The following is a 13,521-nucleotide window of genomic DNA, read 5'->3' as shown; positions in this document are numbered from 1 at the left end:
CTTTCTTTTTTATTGCAGTATAATTGACATATAACATTATATTACTTATACAGATGTACAATATGATTCTTCAGTAGTATGTATTGCAAAATGATTACCACAGTATGTCTAGTTAATATTCGTTACCAAAAAGTTACAAATTTTTTTCTTGTGATGAGAACTTTTAAGATCTACTCTATTAGCAACTTTCAAATATACAACACAGTATTTTCTTCTTAAACCTTTTTTAAAATTGAGATATAGCTGATGTACAATATTATATGTTACAGGTGTACAACATAGTGATTCACAATTTTTAAATTTTTATATTCCATTTATAGTTATTATAAAGTATTGGCTATATTCCCTGTGTTGTACAATATATCCTTGTAGCTTATTTTATACATGATAGTTTGTACCTCTTAACCCCATCCCTGTCTTGCCCCCTCCCCACTGGTAACCACTAGTTTGTTCTCTATATCTATGAGTTTGTTTCCGTTTTGTTATATTCACTAGTTTGTTTTATTTTTTAGATTCCACATATAAGTGATATCATACAGTATTTGTTTTTCTCTCTGACTTATATCACTTAGCATAATACCCTCCAAGTCCATCCATGTTGTTGCAAATGGCAAAATTTTCATTCCATTTTTATGGGTGAGTAGTATTCCATTGTGTGTGTGTGTGTGTGTGTATATATATATATATATATATACACCACATTTTCTCCATCCATCTGTTGATGGACAAAGGTTGCTTCTGTATCTTGGCAATTATAAATAATGCTGCTATGAATGTTGGGGGTGCATGTATCTTTTCAAATTAGTGTTCCCATTTATTTTGGATATATAGCCAGAAGTGGAGTTGCTGGGTCATACGGTAGTTCTGTTTTTAGCTTTTTGAAAAACTGCTGTACTGTTCTCCACAGTGGCAGCACCAATTTGCATTCCCACTAATAGTGTACAAGGGTTCCCTTTTCTCCACATCCTCACCAACATTTGTTATCTGTGGTCTTTTTTTTTTTTGGAGGGGGTCAACATACACTTTTTTTTAATGTATTATTTTTTTATTAATTTTTATTGGAGTATAGTTGCTTTACAATGCTGTGTTAATTTCTGCTGTACAGCAAAGTGAATCAGTTATATGTATACATATATTCCCTCTTTTTTAGATTTCCTTCCCATTTAGGTCACCACAGAGCATTGAGTAGAGTTCCCTGTGCTATACAGTAGGTTCTCATTAGTTATCTGTTTTATACATAGTAGTGTATATATGTCAATCCTAATCTCCCAATTCATCCCATCCGCCCCCTCCCCCCCTTGGTATCCGTAAGTTTGTTCTCTATATCTGTGTCTATATTTCTGCTTTGCAAATAAGTTCATCTGTACCATTTTTCTAGATTCCACATGTAAGTGATATTATACAATATTTTTCTGACTTCACTCTGTATGACACTCTCTAGGTCTATCCACATCTCTGCAAATGGCATTATTTCATTCTTTTTTTATGGCTGAGTCGTACTGCATTGTATATATGTACCACATCTTCTTTATCCATCCCTCTCTTGATAGACATTTAGGTTGCTTCCACGTCCTGGCTATTGTAAATAGTGCTGCAATGAACATTGGAGTGCATGTATCTTTTTGAATTACGGTTTTCCCTGATATCTGTGGTCTTTTTGATGATAGACATTCTGACAAGTGTGAGGTGATATCTCATTGTGGTTTTAATTTGCATTTCTCTGATGATTAGCGATATTGAGCATCTCTTCATGTGCCTGTTGGCCATCTGTATGTCTTTTTTAGAAAAATGTCTATTCAGGTTTTCTGCCCATTTTTTAATTGGGTTTGTTTTTTTGATGTTGAGTTGTATGAGCCTTTTATATATTTTGGATATTAATCCCTTTGTCAGTCATCTCATTAGCAAATATTTTCTAATTTTAAAGATTATCTTTTTTTGTTTGTTTTTTTGGCCACACTGCGTGGCATATGGGATTTTAGTTCCCTGTCCAGGGATCGAACCCACACCCCCTGCATTGGAAGCACAGAGTCTCAACTGCTGGACCATCAGGGAAGTCCCTAAAGGTTGTCTTTTTGTTGATGGTTTCCTTTGCTGTGCAAAAACTTATAAGTCTAACTAGGTCCCATTTGTTTATTTTTGCTTTTATTTCCTTTGCTTTAGGAGACAGAGCCAAAAAGATACTGCTACAATTTATGTCAAAGAGTGTTCTTCTAGGAGTTTTATGGTTTTTGGTCTTACATTTAGACCTATAATCCATTTTGAGTTTATTTTTGTATATGGTGTGAGAAAATGTTGTAATTTCATTCTTTTACATGTAGCTGTCCAGTTTTCCTAGCACCACTTATTGAAGGACTTTTTCTCTATTGTATATTCTTGCCTCCTTGTCATAGATTAATTGACCTTCAGTGTGTGGGTTTATTTCTAGGCTCTCTATTCTGTTCCACTGATTTATGTATCTGGCTTTGTGCCAGTTCCATACTGTTTCGATTACTGTAGCTTTGTAGTATAGTCTGAAGTCAGGGAGCATGAATCCTCCAGCTCCTTTTTTGCTCAAGATTGTTTTGGCTATTCAGGGTCTTTTGTGTTTCCATACAAATTTTAACATTATTTGTTCTAGTTCTGTGAAAAATGTCATTGGTAATTTGGTAGGGATTGCATTGAATATGTGAATTGCCTTGGCTAGTATAGTCAATTTAACAATATTCTTCCAATTCTTGAACATGGTATATCTTTACGTGTGTGTCGTCTTCAGTTTCTTTCATCAGTGTCTTATAGTTTTCTGGGTACTGGTCTTTTACCTCCTTAGGTAGGTTTATTCCTGGGTGTTTTATTCTTTTTGTTGCAATGACAAATGGGATTGTTTCCTTAATTTCTCTTTTTGATAGTTTGTTGTTAGTGTATAAAATTGCGACAGATTTCTTCATATTAATTTTGTATTCTGCAACTTTACTGAATTCACTGGTGAGCTCTGGTAGTTTTCTGGCGGCTTCTTTAGGATTTTCTATATGTAGTATCATGTCATCTGCAAATAGTGACAGTTTTACTTCTTCCTTTCCAATTTAGATTCCTTTTATTTTTTTTTCTTGTCTGATTGCTGTGGCTAGGACTTTCAATTCTATGTTGCATAAACGTGGTGAGAGAAGGCATCCTTGTCTTGTTCCTGATCTTAGAGGAAATGCTTTTGGCTTTTCACCATTGAGTATGATGTTAACTGTGGGTTTCTTGCATATGGGCTTTATTATGTTGAGGTATGTTCCCTCTGTGCCCACTTTCTGGAGAGTTTTTATCATAAATGGGTGTTGAATTTTGTCAAAAGCTTTTTCTGCATCTATTAAGATGATCCTTTGATTTTTATTCTTTCAGTGTGTTAATGTGATGTATCACATTAACAAATTTGCAGATTCTGAAAATCTTAGCATCCCGGGGATAAATCCCACTTGATCATGGTGTAGGATCCTTTTAATGCATTGTTGGATTCGGTTTGCTAATATTTCATTGAGAATTTTTGCATCTATGTTCACCAGTGATTTGGGCCTGTAATTTTCTTTTTTTGTGATATCTTTGTCTGGTTTTGGTATCAGGGTGATGCTGGCCTCATTGAGTGAGTTCGGAAGTGTTCCTTCCTCTGCAATTTTTTGGAATAGTTTGAGAAGATTAGGTGTTAACTCTTCTCTACATGTTGGGTAGAATTCAGCTGTGAAGCCATCTGGTTCTGGACTTTTCTTTGTTGAGAGTTTTTAAATTAGTGATTCAGTTTCGTTACTGGTAATTGGTCTGTTCGTATTTTCTGTTTCTTCCTGGTTCAGTCTTGGGAGATTGTACATTTCTAAGAATTTGTCCTTTTCTTCTAGGTTGTCCATTTTATTGGCATCTAGTTGTTTGTAGTAGTCTCTTATGATCTTTTGTATTTCTTTGGTGCTGGTTGTAACTTCTCTTTTTTCCTTTCTGATTTTATTGATTTGGACCTTCTCTCTTTTTTTCTTGATGAGTCTGGCTAAAGGTTTATCAATTTTGTTTGTTTTTTCAAAGAACCAATTCTTAGTTTCATTGATCTTTTCTATTGTTTTTTTAGTCTCTATCTGTGTCTGCTTTGACCTTTCTTTCCTTCTGCTAACTTTGGGTTTTGTTTGTGCTTTTTTTAGTTTTTTTAGCTATAAGGTTAGGTTGTTTATTTGAGTTTTTTTTTGTTTCCTGAGGTAAGCTTGTATCACTAACTTCCCTCTTAGAACTGCATTTGCTGTATCGCATAGATTTTGGATTATTATGTTTTTGTTTTCATTTGTCTCCAGGTATTTTTTTAATTCCTCTTTGATTTCTTCAGTGATCCATTGATTGTTTAGCAGCATATTGCTTAACCTCTGTGTGTTTGTGTTTTTTGCAGTTTTTCTTGTAGTTGATTTCTAGCTTCCTAGTGTTGCGGTCAGAAAAGATGCTTGATGTGATTTCAGTTTTCTTAAATTTACTGAGGTTTGTTTTGTGGCCTAGCCTGTGATCTATCCTGGAGAATGTTCCATGTGCACTTGAAAAGAATGTGCATGCTGCTTCTTTTGGATTGAATGTTCTGTATATCTACTAAGCCCATCTGGTCTAATGTGTCATTTAAGGCTAGTGTTTCCCTATTGATTTTCTGTCTGGATGATCTGCCCATTGATGTAAGTGGGGTGTTAAAGTCCCTTATTATTAGTGTGTTACTGTCAGTTTCTTCCTTTATGTCTGTTAATGTTTGCTTTATGTATTGAGGTGCTTGTATATTGAGTGCATATATATTTACAGTTGTTTTGTCTTCTTCTTGGATTGATCCCTTGATCATAACATAATGTTCTCCTTTGTCTTTTGTAACAGTCTTTAATGTCTATTTTGTCTAATATGAGTATTGCTACCACAGTTTTCTTTTGTTTTCCATTTGCAGTGTCTCTGTCTTTCCATATATACATGTGATTGTCTTAAGTTGCTGATCTCTCACTTTCAAATGCATTTTAACAACCCCTTGCATTTGTACTCTCCTTCCTTCATGATTACTGTTTTTGATATTATATCTTACATCTAATTGTTTTGTGTATCCTTAACTGCTTATCGTGGATATAAATGATTTTGCTCCTTTTCTTTTTTAACCTTACTAACTTTGTGTGTGGATGATTTCCTACCTTTACTCTATGGTTGCCTTCAGCAATGAACTTTTTCATTTTGTAACTTTCACCTTTCTAGTTATGGCCTTTTCTTTTTCACTTAGAGAAGTTCCTTTGACATTTGTTGTAAAATAGTTTGGTGATGCTGAACTCTTTTAGCTTTTGCTTGTCTGTAAACTTTTTGATCTCTCCATCAAATCTGAACGAGAGCCTTGCTGGGTAGAGTATTCTTGGTTGAAGGTTTTCCCCTTTCATCACTTTAAATATAGCCTGCTACTCCCTTCTGGCCTGCAGAGTTTCTGCTGAAAAGTCAGCTGATAGCCTTGTAGGAGTTCTCTTGTATGTTATTTGTTGCTTTTCAAGGTATTTTTAAAAATTTATTTATTTAATTTATTTATTTTTGGCTTCTTTGGGTCTTTGTTGCTGCACGTGGGCTTTCTCTAGTTGCGGTGAGCAGGGGCTACTCTTCGTTTCAGTGTGGTGGCTTTTCTTGTTGCAGAGCATGGGTTCTAGGCACCCAGGCTTCAGGAGTTGTGGCTCGCGGGCTCTGGAGTGCAGGCTCAGTAGTTGTGGCGTATGGGCTTAGTTGCTCCGCGGCATGTGGGATCTTCCCAGACCATAGCTCAAACCCGTGTCCCCTGCCTTGGCAGATGGTTTCTTAACCACTGCGCCACCAGGGAAGCCCCCCTTGTTGCTTTTAATATTCTCTCTTTATCTTTAATATTAGCCCTTAGAACTAGAGTGTGTCTTGTAGCATGGGACTTCTCTGTGCTTCCTGGACTTGACTGTCTGTTTCCCTTCCCAGGTTAGGGAAGCTTTCAGCTATTATGTCTTCATATGTTATCAGCTCCTTTCTCTCTCTCTTATCCTTCTGTAACGCTTATAATGCGAGTATTAGTGCACCTGATGTTGTCCTAGAGATCTCTTAAAGTGTCCTCATTTCTTTTGATTTCTCTTTAATTCGTTCAGCATCAGTGATTTCCACTACCCTGTCTTCTAGCTCACTGATCCATTCCTCTGTATCATTTAGTCTACTTTTAATTCCTTCTAGTGTATTTTTCATTTGTTATTGTATTCTTTATTTCCATCTTCTTGGTCTTTATATTTTCTAACTCTTCATTAAAAACTTCTAACTTCTCATTCTGTGAATCCATTCTTCTCCCGAGTTCTTTGATCATCTTTATGATCACTACCCTGAACTCCTTCTCCAGTAGATTGCCTATCTCCACTTCACTTAGTTGTTCTTCTGGGGTTTTATCTTGTACCTTTATCTGGAACATGTTCCTCTGTTGCCTCATTTTGCCTAAGTTGCTATTTTTATTTTTATGTATCTGGTATGTTGATTGTATTTCCCAACTTTGGAGAAGTGGCCTTTTGTTGGAAACGCCCTATGTGTCCCAGCAGTATGTCCTACCTGAGCTATATGCTCTAGGGGTTCCCCCTATGAGGACTGCATGGGTCTTTCTGTTGTGGTGGGCTCTCTATGTGGGCAGTCTGGTATGCTTGGTTGGCCCCTGGGCCAGTTGGTTGCCTTGTGCAGAGGCTGCCAGCTGCTGGTTGGCTGGTCACGAGGTGGCTAACTGCATAACCACAGGGACCCCTGGGGCTTATACTGGCTCAGTGGTGGGGAGAGTCAGGGTCTAGAAGACTCCAGGGCTGTTGCCTGCCCACTGGTGGGTGAAGCCAGGTCCTGGGTTAGTGCTGGTCTACTGGCGGACAGAGCCAGGTCCTGGTTGCAGAGCCCAGGGTCCCAGAGCTTGTGTTGGATTGCTGGGGGGGGGGGGTTTGGGGGGGCAGTTCCTGATACAGTTGAGTATGGGGTCTGAGGTGTCCTGAAGCTTGTGTTGGCCTGCTAGTGGGGAGGGCTGTGGCCCAGCTGGTCCCAGCACAGGGTCTGGCCTGCTAATGAGCAGGCTGGGTCCATAAGTTGCAGGACTAGTTTTCTTTCTTTTTTTTTTTAAATAATTTTTTAAAAATTAATTAATTAATTAATTTGGTTGCGCCAGGTCTTAGTTGAGGCTCACAGGCTCCTTCGTTGAGGCTCACCAGCTTGTTAGTTGCGGCAGGCGGGCTTCCTTAGTTGCGGCTTGCCAGCTCCTTAGTTGCAGCAGGAAGGCTTCCTTAGTTGTGGCATGCGAATTCTTAATTGCAGCATGCATGTGGGATCTAGTTCCCTGACCAGGGATCGAACCCGGGCCCCCTGCATTGGAAGCGCAGAGTCTTAACCACTGCGCCACCAGGGAAGTCCCAGGACTAGTTTTCTTGAGTCTCATGTCTGTCTCCTGGTGGGAGAAGCTGGTCCAGAGGCTAGAGCAGGCTCCCTGAAGGGCAGGGCCAGGGTGGGGCTGTGTCCCTGCCCAGTTAGTTGCTTGGCCTGATGTGTCCCAGCACTGGCACCTACAAGCTGTTGGGTTGGGGCCATGTCTTGGTGCTAACGAGCTAGAGGTAGGATTCCACAATGGTGCTTGCCAGCACCAGGATCCACATGGTAGAAGGAGCTCCTAAAAATGGCTGCTGCCAGTGTCTGTGTTCCCAGGTGAACTCCAGTTGCCTCTTGCCTCTCCGGGAAGCTCTCTAAGATCAGCAAGTAGGTCTGGCCTAGGCTCCTCTCAAATTACAGCTTCTGTCCTGGGTCTCGGTAGATTTTGTGTGTGCCCTTTAAGAATGAAATCTCTATTTCCTGCAGCCCTCTGGGATTCCCAAAAGTAATCTCCAGTGGTCTTCAAAGCCAAATGTTCTGGGAGCTCATCTTCCCAGTGCAGGCCCCCCAGGCTGGGGAGCCTATGTGGGACTCAAGACTTCTCACGCCTTGGGCAGAACCTTTGCAAAGTAATTGTTCTCGTTTGTGGGTCACCCACTGGGGGATATGGGACTTGACTATATTGCAAGTCTGCCCCTCCTAGCCATCTTGTTGTGGTTCATTCTTTATGTCTTTAGTTGTAGAAGATCTTTTTTGGTAGGGTCCTATCTTTTTCATCGATGGCTGTTCTGCAGATGGTTGTGATTTTGGTGTGCCCATGAGAGGAGGTGAGCTCAGAGTCTTTCTACTCTGCCATCTGGGCCATCTCCCTTCCTTAAACCTTTTATATAAGTAAGGAGAAACCCCTTCCTATGCACCTCGTAACAGGATACACAGCAGGGTCTCACCATTTTGCAAATCTGGCCTGCCCCTGGGGCCAAGGCACTGCTGCTCTGTGACTCTGAGTGGGGGAGGGGGTAATGAGGCCTCTACAAGAATTGGGGTTTGCTTTATAGGTGGCGTGAGCCAGATTCCTTATGGAGGAGCCTGGGATGAGAGGCCTTTGGCGCCCAGGGCACCCCCCCCAATACAGTATTAATGTAGTCACCATACGGTACATTACATCCCTATGACTTACTTATTTTATAACTGGAAGTTTGTACCTTCTGACCATCTTCACTCATTTGTTCTACTGAAGACCGTTGTTTTTTTGGTAAATGAGATGTATTTACTGTACAGATACTTAAATAATTGATTTTCTTTTTTTTTTTTTTTTTTTGGCCACACCGTGCAGCTTCCGGGATCTCAGTTGCCTGACCAGGGGACTGAACCCTGGCCATGGCATTGAAAGCTCGGAATCCCAGCCATTAGGCCACCGGGGAACTCCCTAATTGAAATATTATTAATGCTTACAGTAGAGAAGTTCACAATCTCTGCAATAATAAAACAGTATCTTCTAAAACAGTCTGAAGATCATTGAGAGAAATTTGTGTAACTTTCATTCTGACAAATTAAAATTTCCAGATGATAACTAAGCATGAGATTTTAGGAGAAATTCCATCAAAAAAGAAAGAGCATGTGAAATGGTTATTCAAGGAGCCGAAGGAAAAAAGGGACCTAGATAAAAATGAATTAGTCTGTGGTCAAACTGATGACAAATTCAGTATCATGAAATCGAGGACCAAGTTGTGAATTTTGAACATTATGTCTTAGAGGATATACATGTGAAATACGAAGTTATGGAGGGAAATTTACATACTTAAAACATTTTGATATGAAAATGGTCATATTGCACTGGATTGTGGGAAAGGAGAGCACAAAAAGATGTATTTGCAGATTTTTAAAAGACATCAGTTGAGTGTCAAAAATTTGAAAATACAGTATTCGGGAATAAATTGTGTGGATTTGGGGATCTGTACAAGGTGAATTTTTCTGTATTTAGTGATTTTATCAGTTGACCGTATTGGTAAACAATGAGTTTTCAGGGTGCATTCTCATACCTTTGAAGTGAGGAATAAGTTTATGGTGAAGTCTTTCATTAAACTGAAGAAGGGATAGATAAGTAGAAAGTTATTTAGAGAGGGGAAGTCATTAATCCATTTTGTTTGTGGGAAGTTTGTGTATTGTAGATTTCCAAGGGAGCAAAGTGGATATCCCTTCAATTTCAGAACTATTTTTAATGTAGCTCTCTGTGTACTAACATTATAGATCTGATTCAAAATAGTAAGTGTTTGAAAATTAGACAAAACAATTTGTTTGACCTACAAATCTTTGATTATGGTACCAGCCAAGATCTCTAGTTTAGAGATATACCTGTGCAACAGTCAGCATTTCTGTTACAAGTCTGGCACCTATTTTTCTAAAGCAAAGGAATGAAACACTGTGTAAAACTTTGTTTTTAAGTTATATAAATGATTCTGGGCTACAGAACTATGTATTGCTCTCTGATAGTTATTAAAAGTAATTGGTATTTCAAGCAATCAGACCAACATAGTTCTATGATTATGTCACTTCTGATATTTTTATCCTCAGGGTATTAAACTTGTAGCTTTTAGTCTTAACATTCAGCAATAAAAAAGTTTTACTTTAATATTTTCTAGGTGCCCAAGGTGCTAATGAAATGCAGTCTAAAAAAGCCTCAACCCTACCATGTTCTGACTCACATGAAGAAGTGCTGAACACTCCCTCATCTAGTTTTTTGTCCAAGAGTGGGACATCCTTTGTTGAAGACAGTGAGTAGTAATACATTGAGTTCTTGAGACTCTTGCTGTGAGTTGGAGACAGTAGTTCTTGCAGCAGTTGCTATTAGCCTTTTTACTTTTGTTGCTCTACAATTAATGCGATTCATTTTGGTTTTACGTGACCTCATTTGTAAATGTTTGCTATTAATTATGAACTCGGATTTCTTCATAAGATGGTCTTTGGTCACATGTTTTGCATCCGCTATTTTATTTAAATCGTCTCCTCTCAAACAGAGACTTTAGGACAATAAGAGTCTGTTATGTTAGACTGATTAGATATCAGTTGGTGGTCTTCAAATTATAATAACTTGAAAAATATTCTCATTTTGTACTGTCTCTGAGGTTTTCATGTGGTTAGTATTATATAAAGTCATTGTTAATGGCTAACTATTTTTATAACATGTGGATGAACCATAATTTATACAGCTATTCTTCAAGCCATTTAGGTTTTTAGTAATTTTTCATTATTTTTAAATAACTTTTTAGGAAGCATTTTTATGATAATAACATTAAAATTACATTCTTCCTGATTTAATTAGGTCCCTACTTGTTTACTGAGGATGAGTCCCTATTTTCATTGTTTTTTTGGTGTGTTTTTTTTTTTTTTTTAATCAAGTTTAAAATAGATTCCTAAGTATTTTGTGTGAACATGTTTGTATAGGGTATGTGTATATATAAAATGATACAGGATATATATATATATATATATATATATATATATATATATAAAATGGTTTATTTCTTAGAGTTCATCTTAATGTCCACTTTGATTTGTCCAACTAGCGGAAATTCCTTCTGTGGATATGATTCCAAATGCTAGGAAGTTAGGGGAGCCTATCCGATCAGCTATTCCTTTACATCCACCTTACCATCCTTCAGAGCCTCGAGCTCCCTGCCCCATAGGAAAAGAATACTTGCGTTCAAGTCACTGCTCCCATACCATGAATTCTACTGGAGAAGGCACAGCATTTTCTGTGGTAAGTGGAAAAGCTTGCTTTCAACTGGTCAAAAGTCTATAGATTTAAAAAGGTCTCTGCTAGAATTGTAGTCAAGGATACTGCACTAATCAGAGCACTGTACTTCTTAAAATTTACCTCTGCATATACCTGTATATTCTTACCCTAGGAAGATAGGGACAGGATGACTATGTAGAAGGGGAAATAGTAAGAGCCAACACATACTGAATGTTTATTTTGTGCCAGGCACAGTTCTCCCTAATTTGCAGGTATCGAATAAATTTCTTCTTACAGCACAGCTCTGGAGTAGGTACTATTTATATTTCCCATGGGGAAGCTGAAATAGAGAGTTTAAGAATCTTGTCTGAGGTCACACAGCAATTGTAGAATTAGGATTAGAATTCAAGCATTCTAGTTTCAGAACCCATATTGTATGTCTCTAATTAAGTAATTGAAATGTTTTAACATATAGGAAAGTGTCAGAAATAATCTTTCATCCATATTCCTATTATCCAGCATGAACTACTGTTAACTTTTGGCCTATTAGCTTCTGCTCTTTTCTTCTTTGAAAATAAAATCCTTTTTTATACAGTCATCCTGTTCCTATCTTTCTAGCAACAAGAACACTCAGGTATATGCCAAGGGTAAATTTATAAATGATACGCTCTCATTATTAAAAATTCACATGGTGCCGAAAAAGTAATTAGCATTAGGTGACCATAATTCTAAACATTCTGTGCATCTATTTAGATAGGAGGGTAGATGGATAAAAAGAGAAAAAAGGGATCATAGGATAATGGTTACCTTTGGGGAAGGCTTGCAGGGATGGTGGAAGGCCTTCTGAGTTGCTGGTAATATTCTTTTTCTCTACCTGGGTTGCAGTTAAGTGGGAATATTCTTTTTCAAATAATTCTTGAGCAGGACACTAACTTCAGTTTTAAACGTTTTTTAAAAATGTGATTATATTATAGTTGTTATTTACTAAAAAGTATTACATTTAATTTTACTTTAATAGAAGAAGAAAAAGATACTGAAGTGAAATTAAAGAGTTGTTAAACATCAAATGTTTCTTTACCACAAGAAATATTTTCCATAAGATTCCCTCCAAAGTTAAGAAATAAATTCTTTAAAATGTTGAGTTTATATTCATATTTTGGAGCTTTTGTCTTTTGTTTCAGTTTTGGACAGTTTCTGTTGACTTCTTGATATGAAAGATAATGACTTTAATACTTTCCACTTGTGGTTTGATCATTTTTTCATTGTCCACATGTAGCCATAACCCCTAAATTTTTATATTTGAGAACACCTCCCTTGCATTTATATTTGTTTTTGTTTTTTGGTTTTCTTTTTATTTAATTAATTAATTTATTTTTGGCTGTGTTGGGTCTTCGTTTCTGTGCGAGGGCTTTCTCTAGTTGCGGCAAGCAGGGGCCACTCTTCATCGCAGTGCGCAGGCCTCTCACTGTCGTGGCCTTTCTTGTTGCGGAGCACAGGCTCCAGACGCGCAGGCTCAGTAGTTGTGGCTCACGGGCCTAGTTGCTCCACAGCATGTGGGATCTTCCCAGACCAGGGCTCGAACCCGTGTCCCCTGCATTAGCAGGCAGATTCTCAACCGCTGCGCCACCAGGGAAGCCCTGCATTTATATTTGAATGCAATCCTGAGCCATACTTTTTCTTTGAGTACAAGTTTATAGACATTGCTCCATCCTTTGGCATTGGGGATCAATAGAGTGTTTTGACAAATGTGTTTTTAAAAAAAGCAAAACATGGAGAATGAAGGGACCTAGCTTTGTGTCACAGGTCCTCCCTTCCCATCACACCCAAAATGTTCTTCTTTTTGTTTCTTCCTTATATCTCTTTCAAATCAACTCTCCTCTGTTTTTAATAGGAACCCGATAATAGAGTTTTCTTAACTTCCAAGTTGTCTAAAGACGGCAAACAGGAAATGTATCCAGTTCAGGTCCAAGGCCCTAGGACAAGGAAGCTTCGCAAAGGAAAAAGGTAACATTACTGTAGGCTTCAATGTTTACAGTCTGTCTGCAAAGGGATTTGAAGAGTTAAGGGTATACTCTCCAAATTTTGCTGTGAAGACCAGTATGAAATATTTGGTAAAACGTATTACAGTAGTTTTGAACTAAGTAATGTACATACACTTGTCTACTTAAATGTGTCACAAGGTCACTTTTATTACAGATATGAAAACAGAGCTGCAGTCTCATCCTGGGATTCACCTTTCTCCCAGAGGGCAGGAAAGAGGTTAACAGAACAAGAATTACATGCAGTATCAGAGAAACTATCTCAGCGCCTCTCTGAACTAGATTGGGCAAGTCTTGTTTTTTAATCTGTATTGAGATTGCCATAGTTGGTGAGCATTTAAGTGATTTTCCAATTGAAGGTGAGAGCTAAGCTAAGGTATTAGGAAGTAAATTGTGTCTTACTTACTGTGAAAATCTTCCATA

At 38.0% G+C, this 13,521-nt stretch overlaps 1 protein-coding gene across 5 annotated transcripts in view; it reads left to right on the top strand.

Annotated features, from left to right (window-relative positions):
- Nucleotides 1-13,521, top strand: part of CEP95 (centrosomal protein 95) — a 64,810-nt gene that overhangs the window by 10,895 nt on the left and 40,394 nt on the right. For 3 of the 5 annotated variants that reach the window (XM_082373680.1, XM_082373682.1, XM_082373683.1), the window contains 4 exons: nucleotides 9,966-10,097; nucleotides 10,890-11,083; nucleotides 12,951-13,063; nucleotides 13,256-13,385. In XM_082373680.1, coding sequence (XP_082229806.1) covers nucleotides 9,966-10,097; nucleotides 10,890-11,083; nucleotides 12,951-13,063; nucleotides 13,256-13,385 — 569 coding nt within the window. Of the gene's footprint in view, nucleotides 1-1,979; nucleotides 2,064-9,965; nucleotides 10,098-10,889; nucleotides 11,084-12,950; nucleotides 13,064-13,255; nucleotides 13,386-13,521 lie in introns of all 5 variants that reach the window. The other 2 variants (XM_082373679.1, XM_082373681.1) reach the window with 2 other exon arrangements.

Source organism: Balaenoptera borealis, assembly GCF_965194805.1.
Source record: "Balaenoptera borealis genome assembly, chromosome: 20".
Lineage (NCBI taxonomy): Eukaryota > Metazoa > Chordata > Mammalia > Artiodactyla > Balaenopteridae > Balaenoptera > Balaenoptera borealis.
The sequence above is the reverse complement of the archived record's forward strand: the minus strand, read 5'-3'. Positions and strand labels throughout refer to the sequence as shown.